The sequence below is a fragment of the Carassius auratus genome, chromosome 20 (genome assembly GCF_003368295.1).
Source record: "Carassius auratus strain Wakin chromosome 20, ASM336829v1, whole genome shotgun sequence".
Taxonomy (NCBI): domain Eukaryota; kingdom Metazoa; phylum Chordata; class Actinopteri; order Cypriniformes; family Cyprinidae; genus Carassius; species Carassius auratus.
Genome location: NC_039262.1, coordinates 3820421 through 3845772, shown reverse-complemented (window position 1 = coordinate 3845772; position 25352 = coordinate 3820421). Strand labels below are relative to the sequence as shown.

Here is a 25352-nt window from a genome sequence, read left to right as displayed (position 1 = left end):
AATCTGACAAATCTGAGACTACTTTTCTTTCTCTCTCTCTCTCTAATTCTGTCTGTCTGTCCAGGCCACTAAAGAGGTGATCGAGCGGGAAGCTCCAGGGATGTCTCTGGCCATGCTGGTGGGATCTCTGGATGTCACTCCTCTGGGAATGCTGTCCAGGTCTAACTTCAATACGTCCTCAACATGCTCATCTCATCGTAGAAGATCTTTGACTTTCATTCATAATTATACTCACTAGTATATTCAGAGAAAACTGATCCCAGATCAGCCTCTCAATCAAAGACACTGACTTCATTGAAGTAGCTTTCATTGGTCTCTTTTGAATTGTCTTGATTTGTGTGTGTACAGACCCGTGTGTGGTATCCGAGGGAAAACTCTCATCATAAATTTACCTGGCAGTAAAAAAGGTTCACAGGTAAGGATTTTTTTTTTCTTTTCTTCTTTTATTAAGTGTGTGGTTAGTCGTATGTCTGCATGTATGTCCTCCATTAGCCAAAACCTTTAATGTAGTCCTGCTAATAATCCAATTCATATATAATAAAAGATAAAAGGGAGTGTTTTACACATAATGTGCAAGTTTAATTATTTATGAACTTGCTTTTGGTCTCCGTGAAATATACATTAATGTGTGCTGGAAATAGAGATAACCTTGAATATTTAAAGAGCTCTTTTTGGATTAGTCCAGAATAGTTTACTTAAGGGTCATAATTATTTCATTGCTTGGTCAATTTATGAGAAAGATCATGCACATGATATAGCTTTTCAATCAAATTTGCACTTTACCATCAATTTCAGTAAATCACCTATAATAGTAGTTTATCCCAGTGTTATTTTAATATTAATGAGATACTATGATAGTTTTTATTCATATTTTGAATTATATTTTATTTTTATACGTTTTCATTTATTTGAAGTTTTAGCAATTTTGTTGTGTTTTTGACATTTTTTTTTTAAATACATTAATATAGTTTAATCCATTTTGTTTATTTTTGTTTTAGTTATTTAGTACATCAAGTTAAACTAAATGAAAATGAGAAATTAGCTGACTAGCTGAATTCAGATAATTTTTTGTATTTGTATTTCTTATTTTAATTTTTTTTAGTTATTTACTGTTCAAAAACAGTACTAATTTTGTTTTCAGTAGGATTGTATCTAGAGCAACATTTGAATAAAAAAAATTGTGAAGATGCCTTTTTATTGTTTATTTTTTTATTGTACATGATTTTGTTTAAATTAATGTAATGTTTTGACTTTCTTAAAAATATTTTAAAGGCTGAAATGTGCATTTTATCATTTTATAAAAGTTTTTGTTTTTTTGAAAACCTAAACCTGAATTACAAATCATGCTTTTTACAGTAGTTTTATGGTTTAATGTGTTAACTTAGACATTGCCCTGTTCGTATGGTATTCATATTATTTATGCAAGTCTTTTAAAAATAATGCAGTTACCCTGTTGTAAAACGGATAGTTCTGGAACTTGATTGGCCAGAATCTGTTTTCTTACTGGCCAGGAGTGCTTTTCCCGAAACCATAAACTTCATGATACTTATGAAGTATTAGTGACCCTTGCTGGCGGTATGTTGCATCATTCACCTTTGTTTTGAAGAGCCCACCCTTCCCACTGTCAAAGAAAATGAATGTTTTCTCATGCTGGGAGATTAACAAATGTACGTGTGTGCGTTGTTGAAAATAATAAGCAGATGAGAACAGTTCTGAGGCTATTTTTGTAGTTGAGCTCCACTGAACATTGCTGTTGTTGACTGTAACTGTTACTGCACAGGGACTATTTTTCCTAGCAGAAGGATGGCATTTAATAACTTTACTTAAACAAAAAGCAACATTAAGGATTGAGTTGTAATTTTTTGTCTCAAGCTTTTGTATGTATGTATTCTTTGTTGCATGTAGGAATGCTTCCAGTTCATCCTGCCCGCTCTCCCACACGCCATTGACCTGCTTCGAGAAGCTGTGGTCAAAGTGAAGGAGGTGCCAAACGAGCTGGAGGACCTGCCCTCGCCTCCACCTCCTCCGTCCCCGCTGCCCACCGGCAGCCCACACCGGCAGACCGAGGACAAGGGTGTGCAGTGTGAGGAAGAGGAGGAGGAGAAGAAGGACAGCGGTGTGGCCTCCACAGAGGACAGCTCCTCCTCGCACATCACCGCCGCCTCCATCGCTGCAAAGGTAAACCTGAAGCTATCAGTCTGTGGTGTAAAAAGGTGGCATTAGCAAACAAAGAAAAACAAGTGAGCAAAACACGATCTGATCAAAGTGTCTAAATCATTTTTGGTCCTAAAGTTTTATCAGTTTTACTGGTGTTTCACTGTATGAAAATTTTTGGGTATAGTACATCAGTTCACTTAATTTGTCTATTCTCACTTACATAAATTAACTTTAGTGTTCTGCACCCACTAGTAAAAAAGCATAAAAAATTATATCTGGTGTCTGATTAATTTTTGGTTTGACTATAGATTGGAATTTTAGGCCAGGTTTGCAAATCTTTTGATACATTGTAGCGGGAAGGGGGCAGGAATTTTTGAGGGGTGGCAACATATGGCAGACGTATATATATTGAATTTAATCACAGTTATCACAGTTTGATGATAAATATATGTGCATACTACAAAAGGACACAGGTTGCCATTTACAAACTTAATCTCATGCAATCAATGTCTTACATTTGAAACAGTTCATTTAAGGAATAATTGACCATACCCCATAAGCACCACCACAAGCGCGGATGGAGAATGGGGGAAGTTCTTTTTTTCTTTTTTTTTTGAGCAACTGGGATGGTGCCCCCCTCTGGGAGTTGGTGCCCTACGAAGACTGCATTCACTAGTCCATATCGAGATTTGACTAAATGCTCTACTTTTGATTTATTCATTCAAAAATGGCCATCCGATTTGTTGATTTATCTGAAGTTGACCAATCACGAACTAGGAAAACCACAGAAGAAGAAAGACGAAGACGGCAGCTGAAGTCTGTCAGGAACAGCGAGCGCTGTATGATGTTTCTAGCAACGTATTCCAATGCCTTTTTAGTTCTCTCTCTCTCTCCCTCTCTCGCTCACACACGCATATGTAGTTTACAGGGACTCTCCATAGACGTAACGGTATTCTATACTATATATCCCCATACACTACTTCTATCCATCACGAAAAATGCATGTTTAAAATTTCTATTAAACACCGTATAGTATTTTTTAAAGCCATTTGGTTTACGAGAGCACAGTAATTGTCCTCATAAACCATGTTTACATTTTAATACCCATTTAAGATATTTATAAACCATATAGGCCTACAAGAACACACACACAGGGTAACCAAACGTCCCGGTTTCCTATTGCTGAAAAATAACCTGTACGTGTAGGAAACAGTCACGGCTCGTATCAATATTTTATTTGCAGTTATGAGAGAGGGAGAGCAGTTATATTAGGCGCGTTCCCCTTTAGGCACCGCTGCACGCACGGAATGATCACCTGTATGACATCAAAGTACCGCGAGAGCGATTCGAATGCATTGGATATGTGTGCTCTCATATCGCTCTCGCGGTAATGTCATACAGTGATCCTTCTGTGCGTGCAGCGCTGCTTCAAGTCGAGCGCGTCTATCAACTTCGTGCGATTGCTTCTGGAATTCACAGGTTGTAAAATCGTGTCGTATATCATGTCGTCCGTACGATTTTCAGATAAAGTCACTCGTGCCGTGTGCGTTAACATACGATCTTCCGACCATCCGAATTCGCACCGTGTACGTCTCCCGCCAATATACAGCAAGTTCCATTTCCGCGATTCAATCCCTGTCGCTGTTCAAACACAAACGGGGTGAATTTATGAATGAAAGTGTGAAAGTTCTGACACAAAACGAAGTTGTTGCATATCCTCACGCTTTTTAAAAGTGGGTAACTATCGCGCAGTAGACTACACCACTGTAACGTTATTTATTTGTCATCTCAAAGTCTGTGCTTTCATTAAAGCTTCATTTATTGATATATAGATAATCATTTTTTTTACCCAACTTTTCCTCCTGAGTCTCAGTCCGGTGACACATTGGCTGCGTGTCGTGAGCGTGGCGGTTCTGCTGCGTGGCGGCTGCTTCGCGTTTTCTGTGTTTTTATACAGTCTATGGTCTTTACACACCAGAATCGTGCCTGACGCGGCGCTGGCGCGCTGCTGCTGCTGTAGGTGACATAGAGGGAGACCGCCGACAGACCAGGCTCTTGTCTTCACGACAACAATATCTATACTTCATGTTGAGCATAAATATAAAGCCTACTGATAAAGGACACCGTCAATGACGGCAAAATAGACTATGTTTGACAGGTGCAATATTTGAAAATCGAAAATGATTAATTTATTTTTTAAATTACATTAATATCTGAATATATGTCAGAGTTCGGAGCGGGTTCGCGAATCAAGTCCGTTTGGGGATCGCGAATCATTTGAATCAGTTCGGGAGTTTGGAGCGGGTTCGCGAATCATTTGAGTCAGTTTTTGGGGATCGCAAATCATTTGAATCAGTTCGGGAGTTCGGAGCGGGATCACGAAACACTAAAGATGATAAAATTGGCCATAACCTTTAATTATGGAAGCATATGGGTAGCATTATTCAATTTGGGATGTAATATGCAAAATGACAATGCAATATGTAAAATGGCAATGCATTTCTGTATTTACATTTACATTTTCCAATACATATGTGCAACGTTTGGTGCAAAATGAAAATGAAAATTAAATTACATAATTTTCATTTGCCATTTACTACACCAGTTTTAAAATGTAAAATGAATATTAATTTTAACGCTTTATAAGTTGCAAAATTAAAATGAAAATGTATTACAGAAATGATTAGATATGTCTAACATGTTAAAGCAAAAAACTGTGGCAAAATGATCATTTAAATGCTATTTTTCTTAATTGCATTAACACTCACAGTCAAGACACTTACGATTGCATTTTCATTCGGTGTCCCGCAATGAATGTAGCAAAACTCAATGTGCACATTGAAAATGCATTCCGAGCCGATCACGTGTCCCAGCCCGCGCGCCACGTCAATCATTGTGTGAACAAGGCGGGGCTTACAGAAGGTCAGAGACTCAAGTCTCAAGAAGAGGATTCAATCAAGTGAGACAACATGGACAAGACAGTTGGTCCGTGTATGTTTTGATCATTTCGGTTTATGGCTTCAATATTTCATTCGCACTTGTGGGCGGAGCTGAAACGCTGCTTTCATCTGATTGGTCGAATCGGATCGGTTTTCATCTGACAGCCTTCAGCTCGGTCTTGTCATTCTTTCAGGCAAAATAAGAGTCAGTGCGAGTGAAGCACTGAAATGTCTGAAACTACGCTCACTGTTAATTAGCATAATATTTGAATCAGATGTAGCTGGGCAAATTCGTGCTGCTGAGACCTGCAAATTATTTCTAGTTTGTAGTATTGTATGAATATTGTCCCACTGATAAATACAGTGCAAATAGTTCTGTCCCTTTGGATAACAGTGAAGTGGAAATTAAAATCAATAATAGACTGAACAGTTCCATGTCTGTAACATTTACCACTCTCATCTTTTAAGTCATAAGGCACTAGGTATGTGTGTGTGTGACATTAATAAATAATTGTAAAAATGAATATAGTTACATTTCTAAATAAAAATAGTAAAATTAGCTCTATGCTGCTCAGTGCTCCTGTAGCCTACCCCAGAGCGCCCTCTCGCGGCTGTAGACGGTAATGTTTTCTCTTTGTCTTGAATAAATGTGACATATAGTCCAGTGCGACTTATATATGTTTTTTTCCTCGTCATGACGTATTTTTGGACTGATGCAACTTATACCGAAAAATACAGTTAACATTATTATTATTATTTATTATGAGAGTAATTGACACAGACTAGAACTTTAATGTTTCACCCAATTCAGCTCATATCTTTAGATTCGTCCGACTCGTGTTGCTTGTATAACTGGCCAGACTTACCTTCCCAAAAAATCCTATTTAATTTTATTTCATAAATTTAACTATATTTATTTCCACTTTACTGTTATCCAAAGGGACAGAACTATTTGCACTGTTTTTATCAGTGGGACAATATTCATACAATACTAAGTGTCTTGACTGTGAGTGTTAATGCAATTAAGAAAAATAGCATTAAAATGATCATTTTGCCACAGTTTTTGCTTTAACATGTTAGACATATCTAATCATTTCTGTAATACATTTTCATTTTAATTTTGCAACTTATAAAGCGTTAAAATTAATATTAATTTTACATTTTAAAACTGGTGTAGTAAATGGCAAATGAAAATTATGTAATTTAATTTTCATTTTCATTTTGCACCAAACGTTGCACAGATGTATTGGAAAATGTAAATGTAAATACAGAAATGCATTGCCATTTTACATATTGCATTGTCATTTTGCATATTACATCCCAAATTGAATAATGCTACCCATATGCTTCCATATTTAATTCGTTGGGTGGCAAGGCTTTCTTTAAGGGTGGCATTTGCCACCCCGGTAGATCCGCCCCTGAAGATTGGAACTTCGGATCATTTGATTTAGATCAGGACTTCAGAGCATGGATCATGAATCATTTGATTAAGATTGGGACTTCAGAGCGGGTTCATGAATCTTTTGATTCAAATCGGAACTTTGGAGCTCATATTGGGAAACATTTGATTCAGAACTGTACTATTGCATATCTTGAATCTTTACTGTTTTACTGCAAATACCAAGATTAAACTATGGTTATTGTATGGTTAATTAGTGGGTACCATGGTGTGTTTTATTTGTGTGTGTATGTGTTTATGTATGTGAAATTCAGCTAGCAGGGAACACAAATTAATGAATTATTCTTTGCTAAATTCTCTTTTGAATACTAAGACTTTCAAAACATCTTTAACACTATCGCTGTAATGTTGTTGGTTTAATCCGTTAATTACCATAGCTGTTATTTAACGTAAGTTTATCATAAATGAAAAAATGTTGGTGTAAGTGGATGGGGAGGGGGTGTTTTCTGCTGTTGTGTCCTCTTTAGAGTCAGAATCAAACCTTCAGCCTAGTTCTCACATGACTGTGTTGGACGTTTGCAGGTGTTCCATCTGTCTTCATTCTCATCAAGATATTGTGTGTCATCTTCATGTGTGCCGCAGCATCCACTGGTGTGAGTGAATATCAAGACATCATCTTCACATCATTTGTGTGATTGTGTTTGTGTCGACCTCATTCATCATTTATAATTTGTGTTTAGAAACTATTCTCTGAATTGCCATTACACAGACTTCAAGTGAGATCTGAATGTAATGTTTCAGACACTTAGCTGCATGTTATTTTCCGATTAAAAAGATATATATTATAATGTAAATTTATATGAAATCCATTTAGCTGAGCTTTTTTTACCTACTTAAGTGGGATGTAAGTACATCTTATATGTAATTTCATAATTACTTCTATTATTTTATGATTAATGTGTAAACTAAAATGTAATGTAGGCTAATTTTTATTCAGACTTTTATGTTATGTATTTAGATATATTTGTAATTGCTGATTTGTAATGATGTTGCTATATTTAAATATATATTTAAAAAAAAACTCATTGTTATTTTTAATATAATTATGGCTTAACATTCCTCACAATTTTCTGCTGAAAACAAAAAAGTTGATATTGAACTGCCACGGTCTTCTCCTGTTTCACATAGCAAGAGTTTGTGGGTCATATTAGGCCAAAAAACGTGACAAATCTCGAAATACTGTTCCATTCGTGTATTTTTAAGCATATTATTTAAGTGTACTATACAGCCTGGATCACACTAAATAGAACGCAGTTTGGGAAGTGATTAGAAACATGACAAGAACATGTTTCACCACAAGCTCACTTGCAAACTTTGATTATATTATTTGATTATATTAACATTATATAATGCACAAATGATAAAGAATGAAGTTGATGATTTTAATAAATATCCGTCTTTTATGTCTCAGATTCCCGACTCCATCATCTCACGGGGCGTCCAGGTTCTTTCCCGTGACACGGCATCTCTGAGCACCACGCCGTCCGAGTCGCCACGTGCCCAGGCTACCTCCCGCCTCTCCACCGCTTCCTGTCCCACCCCCAAGGTGAGAGCGACTCACTTCCTGTTTCCTGTCCCCGCACTGTTCGCTTCCTGTCTTCCGTTCCTCTGCCTCCCCACCTCGCTCACCCTGCTGCCGACCTCCACGCTCACCTCACCCCAAAAGCCCTGTCAGAGTCCCATCCATGTGTGGTTTTCACAGGTTTCTTTTTCTGATGTTGCATACTGAAAAATTCTGCAGTTTTGTCTTGTTTTCCAGGACAAATATCTAAACATTCTTAAATCAAAATGCATGTACTAAAGAAGCAAAGTATGTTTTGTTTTCTGAAAAGTTAAGCAACTTATGTGTTAAAAAATGCCAATGGGGTCAGAAAAATAAACTTACTTCAAAGAGAAAACAAGTTACATTTTCTCACCCCATTTGCAGATAATTTTTTCTTGTTTGAACAAAAACACAATTAATCCTGATCAGTTTTTCAGAAAACAGTGCTCAATATCTTGAAGTCATTTTGTATTTCTAATAAATATTTTAATTTAAGAATGTTCAGATATTTGTATTGGAAAACAAGACACAATTACTAAGGAAGGAGGTTTTTGTTCATTTTATTTAATTAAAAATGCTACATTAAAAAGCAAAATATAGAACAAATACAGTTGCAATGCTCTAAAGGTCTAAACTGCTTTTTTGCTAACTATAAAAAACAAATGTAAAACAGCACCATCAGACTGCTAAAAAAGTATTTACAAGTCATATTAAGCCATAAAATATTCTGTATGATTCACAGACCAGAATTCAAGTCAATATTTATGGATGACTTTTATGAAATTACCATCATTTTAAATGCTAATAAATGCCAGAGTAAAAAACCTGTTAACAGAAAATTCCCTTCCTTTATATCATGAAAAACTCTAATAAATACAATTTTAAATTTACAGTTTTTGTAAGTGACATTTTTTAAATCATTTAGATATGCATAAACTATACATATACCAAAATTAAAAAATTTTAACAACAGTTTAGCCGTTTCTTAGGTTTTTTTTTGTCACTTATAAACATTAGGGTTTTATATTGCATCTTATGTTGAACACTTGAACACTTCAATTCTTGTTGAACACTTCAATTCTTCAGAACCCCGGCGTATGTGGCAAGGCATACTATCTATCACAGATTACAAACCACCTAACACTCTGCCCCGCTCCAGCTCTGCCTCCCTCCCAGACGAGCTCAATCACTTTTATGCTCGTTTTGATCAAAATATCAAGGAGATCTCACTCAAAGCTGAGCATCAACCCAGTGAACTGCCTCTCACACTCTCCACATCAGATGTTTACTCCACTCTGCGTACGGTGAATGCACGGAAAGCAGCTGGCCCTGACAGAATACCTGGTCATGTGCTTTAAGCCTGTGCGGAGGAGCAGGCTGAGGTCTTCACGGACCTTATCAATCTGTCCCTGGTGCAAACAACTGTTCCCACTAGCTTCAAAACCTCCACCATCTTGCCAGTACCAAAACACTCCACAGCCTCGGTCCCTAACGACTTCCGTCCTGTTGCACTCACCCGCATCATTGCCAAGTGCTTTGAGAAACTGGTTGCATCCTGCATAAAATCCTGTCTCCTTGCTACATTAGACCCATTGCAATTTGCCTATCGCCATTTCAACGGCACTCCACTCTGCCCTCACCCACCTGGACAGTCAAAACACACAGATGAGAATGCTGTTCATAGATTTCAGTTCTGCATTTAATACAGTAAACCCCTCCAAGCTGTTCTCCAAGCTCAGCCAGCTTGGAATCAGCACACCCATCTGCAACTGGATTCTAGATTTTCTGACTAACAGACCTCAGTCTGTTAAGTTAGATGACCTTTCATCCTCCATCACCCTGAACAACGGCGTCCCACAGGGCTGTGTACTGAGCCCTCTCCTGTACTCCCTATTCACCCATGACTGCATTCCTGTTTATGGCTCCAACACCATAATCAAATTTGCAGATGACACCACGGTGGTAGGTCTGATCAAGGATGATGAGGGTGGGACTTCAGGCGGACAAGGACTCATGCACACACACCCATCTACATCAACAGAGCTGTGGTGGAACGTGTGTCGAGTTTCAAGTTCCTTGGCATCCACATCACTGATGACCTCACTTGGTCCCATAACACCTCCACCCTGGTCAAAAAGGCTCAGCAGCGCCTTTACTTCTTACAGAGCCTTAAGAAAGTCCCAGGATCCTTGTGGAATTCTACCGCTCTACCATTGAAAGCATACTCACGAACTGTATCTCAGTATGGTACAACAATTGTTCCGCATCTGACCTTAAAGCATTCCAGCCAGTGGTGAAAACTGCTCAACGGATAACCGGCACCCAGTTAATTTCCATCGAGAACATTTATCAGAAGCGCTGTCTGGGCAGGGCAAGAAACATCATCAAGGATGCCTCTCACCCTAACCATGGACTCTTCACCCTCTTACAGGAGCCTATGCTCTCGCACTAGCAGGCTCAGGAAGAGCTTCATCCCCGAGGCTGTGACACTCCTGAACGCCACACCACCAATCTAACCTGCTCTCTTACTGCACTGGTCACAGTACTTTACATTTATTTGCACTACTCATATTTTGCACAGACTGCACATTGTTAAAGCTATTACAGTATATACTGTCTAAAGTTGTTACTATACAAAGCACAGTAAACTATTTCTATAAAAATATCATTGCACTACTGTTATTTTGCATAGAATACATTGTTTAACAATACTTTTCCACACTCATCTAACTGTATTTATTACCACTGTTCTCACGTTCCTGCTGTTCATAATGTACATACAATCCCTACATTGCATTCCTATTTATATTCTGTATATACTCTGCTCAATACTGTATATAGCAACTCCACTGTACATTCTGTAAATCATAGCTTCACTTACTCTGCACTTTTATGTATATAAGACACTATATTCTTGCACTTCTGGTTAGATGCTAACTGCATTTCATTAGTTCTGTACTTGTACTCTGCATAATGACAATAAAGTTGAATCTAATCTAATGTTGCTAGATGAATGTTTATAGCATTATTTTAGCATTACCATGATGTGTTAATGCCACCTTATTTATTAGTATTGACCTCAGCTTGTGGAAAAGCTAGTTGTGATGAAACAATTTAGTTTTTTCATTACCAACAATGTTTTATGGTGGTTGTCAGTGTACTACATAAGTACAAAACTAGTCCTCGAGATGGCTGGTATGTATATTGACGTTTACTGTATTTTAAGTTAAATCCATAAAACCTCAAATCTTGCTACCATATTTTTCCAAAAAATCCACAGATTTTTTTTGTTTTATTTTAACAGTATGGTGTAACTATTTATATTAGGGGTGTCCCCGACTAAGGATTTTCATAGTCGAACCGGAAATGTTTTGGATGGTTGGATTTATTCATGCAGTTTAAAATAGTAATTTGAAGCTTCTTTCTTTTCAGATTCTTACAGCTTTATCATAATTGGCTGTATATTAACTTATTGGCAGAAAACAGCAAGTTCTATGTGAAATCAGACATTTGAGCTCCCCCATATAGTCAAAATGGCATAATCCATAACACCTCGTGAATATTCAACTGTTAGATTAGTAGTCGAATCAGATTGCTCGAATCAAAGCATTGATTCGTCGACTATTCGGGGTCACCCCTAATTCATATATGTATGTATTAAGTACTTAGCAAGTGTTTATCATTATTTTTAAATGTTTTGACCAATTGACCTTCCTGAGGTTTAGAATGCATGCAAATTATCAGCAAATTTAACTTAATATTTTTCTATATGTGGATTTATAAAATCCTAGTCATTTTTAGCTGAAATTATTCCCTTCCACCATTGCTTTCAAAACTTGTTTTAGAAATGCATTTTTAGATTCCATTGTTATTTTAGTATCATTGAGATGCTATTGTAATTTTGGTTAATATTACAGTATGGTACTGTACAAAAACGATTAATTAATTGCAAATAAAAGTTAAAATGAATTGACATCCGTTTATATAAATTTTGAGTTTTCTGAAAATATATTACATGTATGCCTTTGGCATTATGCATTCATCTAAGTGCATTCAAACTGTACATTTTAATGCAATTCATGCTTTCCCTGGGAATCGAAACCATGATGTTGCTGGTGTTGCTGACACGATGCTCTACTGCGTGAGCTGCAGGATGACTATCCTGTAACTTTGACCCATAAATCTCCAGACTCTCACCCAAAGCATCAGCTCATGTCACAGTCATTTCTCGCCCCGCTGTGTGGATGCAGATGGTTGTCATGGGAGCAGGCATTGCTGTGGAGACTGTTCTGCTCTCATATGACTGAGAGAGTTTGCACAGGTGTCAGTTTGACAGAGATGCAGAATTCTGTCAACATTCATTCTCCTATTGCCCATTTTCATGGCAAACCTTTATGACATTCATGCAGATTTTTCCTATACAATGCAATTTACAACCATCCTGATCATAAGCATACTGAGACTCTCTCTGTGTCTCTCGATGTCACTTCCTGTGTTCTCTCACAGAGAGTCGCACACACACAGATGATGAAATTGCTGTGGCAGTCCTCCACACAGTTATATAATACGGTTGCATAACAGTGAGCCACTAACACACATCCCAGTTCCTGTGATTATCTGCAAATGCAAGCCTGAATCTCATTTTCATGCACAAATGGTGATGGCTCATTTGTTAAGGATATATTGATTAAAACCCTCTCAATTCTGTCTTAAGATGGGCACTTGCATTTGCATTTGCAACCTGCTGTTGATTAATACAGAAAATAATCATTACGACTTGTAACGTACTTTAATCATGCAGCATGCATGTACACTACACAATCAAATATTGCATAATAACCTGAAATGCTCCATTAATCCTGGTTTTCTCCATGTTGAACTATTTCAGCAGTTTGTGTTTGGGATGTTTTGATTGTCAAAACCTCAATGTGAAAAAACAGCGACTTTACTGACAGCTGCAGATGTGTGTTAGATGAAGGATAAATCCACATTGCTGGTGTGTGTGTGTGTGTGTGTGTGTGTGAAGCTCAGACGTATCGCTGACAGTTTTATAGTGATTAATCTATGAATCTTTATCTGTCAAATCTTATTTATACCTCTTCCATCACATTTCGTTCCCACTCTCCTCCTTTCCTCATCTCTACTCGCCTCTGTGTTTCTCTCTGTTGATTTCTGTGTGTTTAGGATGATGTCTCAAATACGGTCTAAAAGCCTCAGAATTATGTAGAAGTATAGAAGTGCAAATGATGCGTGTGTGTGTGTGCGCGCACTGATAATGTTCCTCCTCTGAACAGAGCAGCTTGTAAAACTGACTGGCTTCTTGTTGTCACAGAGGTGAGAACAGTTTAATGTAATGCTCTGTGAAGATCAGATAGTGATGGCCAAGGAGAAAGAGAAGAGAACAGGATAAACAAGCGCTTAGCAGTGTACATCCTCAGCTCAACATCTCTGACTATCACTTCATCAGCATTATTCCCACACAGAATCATTTCTGCTTATCCAGGTTGCTGTGAAATGTTTGTTTGTTCATTTGTAATGTGAAGCTCTTGATGCGGAGGGTCTGTTTTACTCGACATGGACGTATGTGTTTTTGTAGCATTGGTTTAGGAGCTGTACATGACTTTGTACCGTGGTAAAGCTGTTTTTGATGATGCCTGGTTTATTGGTATCTGATCTAGTAAGCAGAAGTTATTTCTATAGTTTCTGTACTATACTTCAGTCTTGTTTAGAGAATTCTAGAGTTGCTTTGAAAGAGGCTCCAGATCTGAATTGCATTTACTGTAAAATGTCCTTCCTTTTGGATTATAGTTTTGTCACAAACTAATAAACCTGTTATGATGCAAATCTGTCAGTCATATGTAATTGAGACATAATTTATTACTTTTTTTTTTTTTGCATATGGTTGATTTTATTTAAATAATCATGTTTTCAAAATGCATGTATTCAACATGCATTAAACTGTTCATTGTTAGAATAATAAAAAAATGTGTATTTATTTTAAAAGTATGAACGGATAAATATTTCTAGCTGTGGAACAAGCAATATTTCATTTAGATAAAAATTAATGAGATTGAAACAAATTGGATTTATTGATGATAAATGGATTTATTGGATTTATTGATGATCAATAAACCTGGTTATTGTATTTTTTAAATGCAGTCAGTTTACTATTACAGAAATCTGACCCATTTCATTTATTTATGATTGACAAAATGCATCACATTTATTAGTTTGTTAAAACTATACAATCCAAATAGATTTGATTTATGTATGTAATTCATACACATTTATGATTATGTTTCCGTTTTACCTTATGTAGACATAATCCGATTACCTCTTTTTAGAGATATCCTCATAGAGACAAAATATTCATAAATAGCGTTTTCTTTTGTGTTATTGATCATGAAATGATCCATTCACTGTCCATCAAATGCACAAAAGCACTTTTTTTAAGTCAGGTTAACAACATTCAGATATTTAGTTTTGATTTAAACATATTTCCTATGTGTTTTCTGTACAGTTGTGAATGTACTATATTTTGAGTTGCTCATTACCAGTATACTGTATTATGTAATATAATATTAAATTTCAGATTGACGGAAATGACACACTACACAAGACAAACTGGTTTGGTGGTTGATTTATGTGGTCTCTTTCTGTCCCATAAAATACCATAGATTTCAGTTATAGTGCATAAGCGTACATATTTGTAAGTTATAGTCCAGAGGTGTGTGTGTGTGTGTGTGTGCGTGCAAGTGTATGTGTGTGCGTGTTTGTAATTTTCCATTTCTCTTTTTATACTGTTTCTTTCTACTGTTAATGATTCCTGCCTGCTTTTTCTCTGTGGGCTTCTCTCTCTCTCTCTCTCTCTCTCTCTCTCTCTCTCTCTCTCTCTCTCTCTACTCCTCCTCCTCTTCTCTCTCCATCCATATGTGTGTGTTCACTTCCTCTCTGTGTCAGTGTGTGTATGTGTGTGTGAGATCTCAATCTTCATGTAGATGATGGTAAGTCTTCAGTCTTCCTCTGTCATTTGATGTTTCTTGAATCAGGAGACACTTATGTTTCGTATTATAATCCATTTGTTAGTTTATTAATCAGACAAATTGTGCATAAATCAAGTGCTGGTATGTTTGAGTGATTTTGTGCATGTTTTTTATTTATTTAATGGAATGTGTGTGTATCTCTGTGAATGATAAAATAAAATACAGAAGACATAGAACAAACTTTCATCAGCATTCATCAGTCTATCCATCTGTCTTCTTGTGTTGCATTTTTTTAGCAATAATTTTGTATATAAAGTTTTTGCATAATAATGCATATTGACACTTGGCAGTTTGTCTAATGTGATACTGTCCATTTGTGTCCATTTTATCGTACATTTGCGTTATTCATCACACAGGATGAGATGTAGAAGATCAGATCATGTGTTCTTTCAGATGTTTGGCTGAATTATGAGTTTGTTAGATAACTCCCTAAAATAAGCTCTGGATGTTTTGCGACTATTTTGACTAAAAGTTAAAGTAGTAAATGCATGCAGTGTTGCAGTTTTTATATAAAATGTATTTATTTATTGTTTACGGTTATGGTTGTGATTTTTGTTTATAATATTTTATTTTTATTTTTATAAAATATTATTAAATATTCATGTTATAATGTTTCTGTTTATTTGTTTTAGATTTAGATTATTTAAATTTTGTTTTAGATTTTATATGATATTATGATTTGTTCATATTATTCTTATTTTTTTATCTTAATTAATATTATGATTTTTATTTTGATAACTATTATGAATGATTATTGAACATTAAAATACAGAGTGTTGAACTGGAAATTATTGTTACAAAACAGTTTTAGATTGAGGACACTGGCATTATTGTCCTTTAGCTGTAGACAGATATAAATGTGTCAAATGACTCGACTTTGCAGATAATGACATGCAGGCCACTGCTTATTTAGCCCAACTGTGATATAAGATGTGTGCTTGTTAATGGACATTTAAAACCATACACCAGCACTGATATCTCAGATTGTGGATTATTTGAAGACATTAATGCTGCATCCAGAGATTTTTGGATATCTAAAGTGTAGTTTCTCATCCTGATATCTGCAGTACAGAAACACCTACTAAAGCATTATTAAACACAGCGTAGCAGAAACCGCTTGGCTGTACATTAGCAGTCTTGAGCAGATTGTGTTTGTCCTGTTGTCCGCCCTCGCTCCCTTCAGAGGGGTCAAGTCTGAGGATCAGGATTGAGCCAGACCTGATATGAGAGTTCAAAGAGAGAGCTCATACGAAATGAAAACGCTGTTATCATTTACTCACTCATTCACATTCATTCAAAATATTCCTGCATTTTAAATTTCAGTTGCACAGTTTAGAAATAAATGATTTGATTCATTTTATGTGATGTATATTTTTTGTGAACAAACTTAATTGTGTTTTGAATGGAAAATAGTATTTTATATATATATATTTATCATTAATAAATCCAGTTAGTTTAAATTTCATACATTAAGTCAAGCAGGATTAACTAATTATTTTGTATGCATATTTAAAACATGTTTGTACTTTTCAACTGATCAAATTGATTTTTTTTTCACTATTAACAGATTTATGCTGATGCAGTTTGAATAAACTCATTTGAAAATATGAATTTAAATCTAGTTTAATTAGTTACCATGCTATGATTATTAATTTACTTACATTTTTGTGTGCAAAAGCACTTTTTATAAGTTGTAATTGAGTTTATAACTACATGATTAATTTTTTTCATTCTGTGTTTCAGTGAATTTTGTATTAATTTATTCTTTAAAGTAAGTGATAGTGCTCACAGCAGGCAGCAGCTCAGCTCCCATCACCACCTAGTTAAAAAATGTCTTACGAAATACATGCACTTTATTACATTCTCATAGAGAAGCTCAGAGTTTTCAGATTGTAGTTCAAGATTCTCAAAGACCAACAAAGGTTCTGTAAGATACTCCAGATCAAGAATACTGAATGCTGTAAATTTGGCTACACCTTGCAAAGGTGCACTTCTGAAATGGCATTTAGGTGTCTTTACACAGCCCTTGTCCAATAATCCAAAATGATTCCAATAGGAAAACTGTTTTAATTGGAATTTCTATCATCATTTGGAATCATTCCGATTAGATTTGAAAGAACTTGAGTTTTTTTTTACTGGGATCCATTGGCATTCGATTTAAATCTATTTTGTGTACATTGTCTCAGTAAACAAGAGAGCTGCAAAGAAAATGAACAAGATGACAAAACCCTTCGTACAGAAAGCATGAAGGTCCACACATAAAACCAAACCATCACTGGGACATAAACATATTGTATGATAACCTACAAATGTAGATCGATGAATCAGCCACCAATCTGGCAAAACATAAACTAGTTAGGAACTGTCATGAGATTTTGCCCTTTTTGTGTTGAATCACCCTTGAGAAAAACACTTTTTGGAGGACATTGCACACGTGAAGCAGTGTATGCTGCAGTAACAGTGCTGTGTGTGTGTGTGTGGTGATAAATAACACTCCTAAAGATTATATCTGTAGTGCTTGAGTTTCACTTGAGCTTTAAACCCGGGTGGGCTGCAGTCTGCAAGATATATTATACTATTCCTGGACCACAAGGACACCTTGCATGCATTGAAAGTGAGACGCAGCGCTGATTTTATGTGCAATAAATAGCAAATGATTCCTGTCGTACGCTGTGACCATTTCAAGTCAACATGAAATCAAGACTGATGGTGTATACTTTAATACGTGTTTGGCTCTTTTTGCTTGTGATTCATCAGGACATGTTATACTAGGAATTCTTTTTTTGCAAATTAAGCAACTTTCTTAAGTTTTCTTAACATGGCTGTGTTTTACTCACTGTTCAAAATGTGGGGTTGGTATAAAAAATGTTATGGGTTTTTTAAAGAAGGTGCTTCTGCAGCATTTATTGATCGAAATTGTAGTAAACATTTAATATTGTCAAATATTATTCAAGGTAACTCTTCTTTTTGAATATGCAGTCTGTCACAAGATGCTTCAGAAATCATTCTAATCTGTTGATTTGCTGCTCAAGAAACATCTCTGATTATTATCAATGTTGAAAACAGTTGTGCTGCCGAATATGTTTGTGGAAACTTTGATACATTTTATTTGTCAGAATTTTTTTATAAATATAAAAATCAAAAGACAGCTATTATTTGTAATAGAAATATTTTGCAACATTATAAACCGCTTTACTGACACTTTTGAACAATTTAATGCAGCCTTGCTGAATGAAAATGTAAAAAAAAATTATAATAATAAATAAAAAAATTGCGCCATTTTTGACCCTAAACTTTTGAATGGAATGGCATATATTGAATATATGATAAATAATTCCTTAATATTTTAATAAATATTTATTACACTGACATCAGTATTGTAGCTTTGAGAAATATAATTTTAATAATGTAGTAAACTGGATCGTGGAAGCTCAAGGATAAAATTGGCGTTATTTAAGTGTGTTCACCCATCTTTTCATCTTTGCTGTGTTTGCATCTGTATGTGTTTTAAATCCAATAGAAATTGGATTTAATTTGACTACACTTTTATCCCCATGCTAAAATTAAACTGATATATGGAAGCCTATTTTTTGCCACATATGAAAATATCCATGCTTTAGAAAGTGATATTTATGAGAAGAAAAGGCATTATAAGTTTAAATTACTACATTAAAAATTTAATAATTATGAGATAAAGACCATATAATTTCTACTTTATCTCATAATTTAAATGTTTTGTCATAATTTAAATCTAATATCATAATTTTGACTTTTTGTCATTATTTCTAATATATCATAATTAAATTATTTATGTCATAATTTCAATTTAGTATGCCATAGTTTAGACTTTTTGTCATAATTTCTACTTTATCTCATAATTTTTATTTTTTTATTTTTTTATTTTTTGTATATCAGTTTAAACCTTTAAAGTCGTAATTTCTACTTTATCTCAAAATTTCACATTTTTGTAGCTTGTGGTGCTCCATCATTCCTCCAGGCCAGCAGGGGGCGGCAGTGTGTGTGTCTCAGCTTGGCTTTGCTGGCTCTTATATTTAATTGCCTTCTCTTCTCCCCCTTTTCGTGGCACCCAGGCGCGGCTCCCCTCCTCTTCATCCACCCTAAGCATTGCTGAGGTATTCCTGCATGTGACTGAGGCTGCATTGCCATGGCAACATCTCTCCTCCTCGTCGACATGTTGCTATGCTACATGTTTATTCCTGCCTGTGATGATTGTTGCTTCCTGCTCTGCTTGAAACCCTCCCTGCATGCTTTTTGCAAGCGCACAAATTACTGGCAGTCCTTTTTGTAACAATTTTAGATGTGTGTATTGGATATTTTTTTCATTTTTGAGTGGTTTTGACTTTATTGGTTTATCCATTAGCATAATCATATCTGATATTTTTATTTTTAAAACGTTTTAATGCATTTCTATTATATATATATATATAATATATAATATATATATATATATATATATATATATATATATATATATATATATATATATATATATATATATATATATTATTTATTTATATATATATATATATATATATATTTATTTATTTATTTTTTTCGTTTTTTTTTTTTTTTTTTTCTCATCCATAACTCACTTTAGTGTATGTATGACCAGAGGGGTTGTATTTACTAGTGACAGACTGATACAGTTTATTGACCCGGCCAGTTGATTAATAATAATTGGCTATATTGAGATTACCATAAGTAAAACAAAGATTTGTCTATTGTAAATTTTATATATTATTATTTATATGTCTGCAATAAATTGGCCAGCGTTGTAAGTTGTCCTCACACGCAGTGCAGTTATATGAGCTAAACATACTTGCTTTTAATTTCTCATTCAGCTGCATTTTACACATCTTTCACAGCTTGATCTAAAGACTTTAAAATATGGGTCATATATAAAATATGGGTCCAATTCTCGATATTAATGAACCGTTAACTATGGCTTTTGCCTCAAAAAACTGCACATTTTCTGCTCATTAATAGTTAGTAAGGTAGTTGTTAAGTTTAGGTGCTGGGTAAGATTAGGGATGTAGAATATGGTGATGCAAAATATGTGCTTTATAAGTACTAAAAACAGACAATATTTTAATAATAGGCATGCTAATAAGCAACTAGGCAATAGTGAGAATTGGTCCCTAAGCTAAACTTAAGCATGTTTTAATAAATTATGTTTTAATCAATAATCCATCCATCCATATACCATAAATTAGAAGCTTGTACATTATACCGTATTTTTTTATTGAAATGTATACATTTTTATTAGCATTTTAGCATGATTAATATATTGAAAATTGTGTTGCTTTTTCTAATAACATGTGGATTCTATTTTTATTAATATATATATATATATATATATATATATATATATATATATATAATTGTAATACAAATTGTATTGTCGATATCATAAAATAGTAGCTATTTTTATTTGTTTTATTTTTCGTTTTTTAGGTTTAATCAATATTCCAGCCACATGCCATAAATTAGAAGCTTATATATTACAGTAAATACTGCTACATATATAATATATTATATGTTGTGTTTTTTAGCATTCAGTTATGTAGTAACTAGTAAAAAAATACATTTATAAAAACTATTTATGTGTTGATACATTTATATATTAGCATGATTAAAATATACAAAAGTGTGTTCTTTTTCCAGTAACGATCCAGTGTGTGTGTGTGTGTGTGTAACAAAAATAAAATTGAAAAAAAGCTTGCTTTATTGCAGAAATAATAATAACAAAAAAACCTAGAAGTTAATATATTTTATATACTTTTTATTAGTGCAACAGTAGCTCTGCTATTAAAACAGCTGCTGTCTTTTTCCAGTAACAATTTATTTATGTTAAAATAAATACTTTTTTGTCAGATTGTACTGTTCTGATGAAAAATAGTTTTAGAGACAAATAAACACATTTATTATTATATAACTCTGTTTCATTGCTTCTATTTGGTTAGTTTATTGTGTTTTGTAATTAGCTTGACTGTAACCGTTAGCTTCAATATGAATAGCTTATAACTTGACAAACTACATTTTCCCAAAACATTAGTAGCCCTAATAAGTCAAATTGCTTGGAGAAGCTTGATTTGAGTGTTGTTCACTTTGAATGTGATTTCCCCAGCTCCATGATTTCTTTTCTCTCGGTTTGTTCCTGATCACTCACGATTTACAGCATTAGATCAGTTGCATTGCTTTGAATGCGGGTGAGCTTTCATTTCATATTTTCCATTGTACCGGTGCACACCATGGCAGAGTGTTTCAGTTCTGTGTGTTGCTGGAGAGAGTTGTGTGTGTGTGTGTTCATGTTTGTGGCAGCGCATGCTTATAAATGTATTTGACAGAATCTGGATGGATTGTGGATATTGAGAGGTGTGTGTGTGTGTGTGTGTTTCGGGGGAGTGACTGTCCTGTGGCTTCCTCCAGGCGTCGCGGCGAGAGTTCAGAGCACACCTGGATGAGGTCATCACACTCAAGTCAAGGTACTCTACCTTGGACCAGGTAAAGAGCTCATCTTCAATCATAGTTTGAGACTAATTCAGCCTGTAAACATGACTTTAGTACCAGCAGCTACTGAAGCAGCTCAAATACAGGAAAAATCCATTTTATGAACACAAACCTACAAAGATTTACTATCGTCTTCTAGCCATCATGGCACTACAGAACAGGTATCAGTAGGTTTACATATTTAGTTTAGTTAATAAGTTAAACCAAACCACCGTGTGGTTAGCATTATTTCTTTAAGTATATAAACTTAGCAACATAATTACAATTTCCACCAAAAATTCCAAAAAACTACTTCAAAAATCTATTTTTTTACAGTGTTGGTATTAGGAACCAGTATGTTAATCAAATAATGCAAATGATATATAATGTGGCAGCTTAATTTTTACATCATGTCCTATCAAAGTGCAGTGCATTAAGTTTTCCAACAATGTTTCTAAATACAAGCAAAAATGTTGTAAAAATCAAAGATTTGGTTTGCTGTTTTACCACCCCCATGCAGCGAAATAAAATATTTTAAAAAGTATTTTAGAATATGCCAAAAATATATTTCTTAAAGTTTCAAAATATAGTTATGTAAATATATGAATATAGATTTGAATAAAGATGATCAGAGTGCATTTATTTGAATACTGTCTTTCTACAATCAAAATTTCACATTGAAATCAATGTCATCTTGTATGACATCATCAACATTTTATGTTCCATTTGCCGACATTTAAATCCAAAGCAAAATGATTTTGCTCACCTTTTTCTCCATTTTTTGTTTTACTCGCTTGTGATCTTGTTTGTTTAGAGGATCTAACAGTGTGTTTGCAGAAGTCTGTGTGTTTTTATATGTGCTGGAGTTATTTTAGTATCAATGATATAGCAGTTTTTGTAATATTTTTATTTGTACAATTTCTCTTGTCACTTGAATTTTAGTTAAAGTGTGTTTTATTATTTGTTTTTTATTTGTTTTAATTTATTTAGTTTTAATTATTTTAGTACTTCAAGTCAGTGAGAAATGCTAATATTTTATTTCAGTTTTTTTTTATTTATTATTTTATAATTCAATCCTGACTTCAATGAAAAACACATCGCTGTTCCAAAGTTCTTTTCCAAATCCTAGTGATTTCCCTACATATATAGCAGTCTTCTAAGACAGTGTGACTTATTTTATTTGAGCTTATTTAGTTTGAATGGCATGAGAGTTGTTGCAGTGGAGTAAGCACGTGTTAAAGCACATGCACAGTGAATGTAATTTCCCATGATGCCTCTGCACTGCAAGAGTGTGTTGAGTTTTTTGTTTAAGATTTGCACCCCATCACTGTCTTCATTTACAGAACAAGCTCCATCACATGGTTTTGTTTTATTCATGACACCAGCAGTATGTCTAGATTCTCGAACCATCACTAATACACAACTAACCCACACACACTCCACTTTTATTACATATGCTCTTAAAAATAAAGAGCGACGCCATAGAAGAACCATTATTTGTTCCCAAAAGAGCAAATAATTAACCTTTTGTGGAATGGAAAGATTCCAAATTTGTTCAAGATTCTTCATGGAGCCATCAATGCCAAAAAAGCTTATTTTTAAGAGTGCATGGACATTAAGGATTTGTCATTTGTCTTTATTCATTCCACTTTCATCACTAAAAAGGTATGCCGAGCACAAATAATTCCATGAACTTCTGAAGCTATGAAACTAATTATCAAGAATAAGACTTTTTAAACACCTGATACCAAAATGCCCTTTTTATTTTATATATTTTTTAAATTACGGATTGCTCAAAAACAACATGAGCTGAAAGATGATTAATCAGCTATCATGTGACATCACGAAAAGAATAAATCATCTTCCGGGCGATTTCTTGTAAACCCATATTAGATCAGTATTGTATTAATTTGCCCACATCTAGGATATTTAATGAGGGAACTGTTTGTTGAACTGATATCCCAGTGCTTTTAGAGTTGCTGTAATGCAAGTCTTATTTAGTGTGATTTAATTATTAGTTTTTATAATTGGTCTGTATGTACGTGTGTGTGTGTGTGTGTGAGAGAGAGAGAGAGTATAATGTTTGTCCATTGATCTCTGATTTTTTTATTTGTATTGATGCCTCAGTTTCTCTGTTTGTATCTTCCTCTGAGTGCACTTTAAAGTCAACATGAAATCAAAATCAAACTCTATTTACTACTTAATATATGTTCCTGCAATAGCAGTTATTAAAGTGGATGTTGACTTTAAACTGTTTTTGTCCTACTGGCTCCTACTGGTAGTTATCTATAAAGCATTGCTTTAAAGGAATAGTTCACGCAAAAATTTAAATTTGCTGACAATATATTTTCTCTAAGGTTATTCGGTTTGTTGATGAGTTTGTTTCTTCATCAGATTTGGAGAAATGTAGCATTGCATTACTTGCTCACCAATGGATGCTCTGCAGTGAATGGGTGCCGTCAGAATGAGAGTCCAAACAGCTGATAAAAACATCACAATAATCCACATCACTCCAGTCCATCAGTTAACATCTTGTGAAGCAAAAATAAATTTTTAACAATTTCTTCCGGCTAAAATATGAGGCCATAATCCATAATAACGCTTCCTACACAGATCTGCACAGATCAAGCACTGTTTCCAAAATAGTCCAAAAGAGCTCTAAACAATTGTGTGGGTGGATCTTGAAGTGAGAGACAACAGGAAATTAACTTTTTTTACTGGAGAAATACATTATTTCTCCAGGATTATGGACTCAGAAGTAAAGGTTTGAAAACAAAAATGTCTTGATGATAGATTTGTTCCTTACAAACACTCATCTTTTGGCTTCTCCAGATGTTAACTGATGGACTGGAGTGGTGTGGATTATTGTAATGTTTTTATCAGCTGTTTGGACTCTCATTCTGATGGCACCCATTCACTGCAGTGCATCCATTGATGAGACACTGATGCAATGCATCATTTCTCCAAATCTGATGAAGAAACAAACTCATCTAGCATGAGGACATTTTCAGCTAATATTCATTTTTGGGGGAACTATTCCTTAAAGGTGTCTCTGTGCGTGTTATTAATATTTTAGCTTGTATTATTCTTGGTGATTTAAATGTAATTGCAAATGAAATGTTCACTAACAACCTAGTGCAAGCTTTCTCTCTGTCTGTCTGTGGCTGTCGCTCTGTTTTCCGTTGCTTGTAACTGATGGACTGATGACTTTATCTCCGTAAGCTCCAGTGTAGGTTGGAGGTGCTTAAAGATGATCGCCGTGGCCATAGGACCTTCAGTTCTCGAGTAACTATCCCAGAACAATCAGCCTTTCACATGCCAAACTCTCTCTTTGTCTTCTTCTTCTTCTGTGCTTGTGTCTTTCTTTTAGCATCTTATTTTGCTTTTCTTTTTGTATATTTTGAACATGATATGATACATGATTAAATTATGATATGAATATTTCATTTCAAGACTAGGATACTATTTTTTCATTCTTTTGTCATATTGTGATTTCTATAACTGACACTGTACGAGTAGAGTACAAAATTATTGTTTTATTAAATTTTTTTAATCAATGCAAGTAATGCAATGCAAGGCTTTTTTGTAGAATTTCAATTATTAATAAATCTACATACAATATGCAAAAAAATATTTTTATCTAAATAAAAGATTTGTGTATTTAAATTGCATGGAAATATCCATCCTTTTATATTAGACAG

General features: G+C 34.6%; 1 protein-coding gene across 8 annotated transcripts in view; it reads left to right on the top strand.

Moving 5' to 3' along the window:
• Window positions 1-25352, top strand: part of LOC113120567 (gephyrin-like) — a 73198-nt gene that overhangs the window by 31829 nt on the left and 16017 nt on the right. For 2 of the 8 annotated variants that reach the window (XM_026290447.1, XM_026290450.1), the window contains exons 5-11: window positions 65-159; window positions 349-415; window positions 1906-2178; window positions 7967-8101; window positions 19233-19274; window positions 21592-21666; window positions 24874-24936. In XM_026290447.1, the coding sequence (XP_026146232.1) occupies window positions 65-159; window positions 349-415; window positions 1906-2178; window positions 7967-8101; window positions 19233-19274; window positions 21592-21666; window positions 24874-24936 (750 nt within the window). The remainder of the gene's footprint in view (window positions 1-64; window positions 160-348; window positions 416-1905; window positions 2179-7966; window positions 8102-19232; window positions 19275-21591; window positions 21667-24873; window positions 24937-25352) is intronic. The other 6 variants (XM_026290452.1, XM_026290453.1, XM_026290454.1 and 3 more) reach the window with 4 other exon arrangements.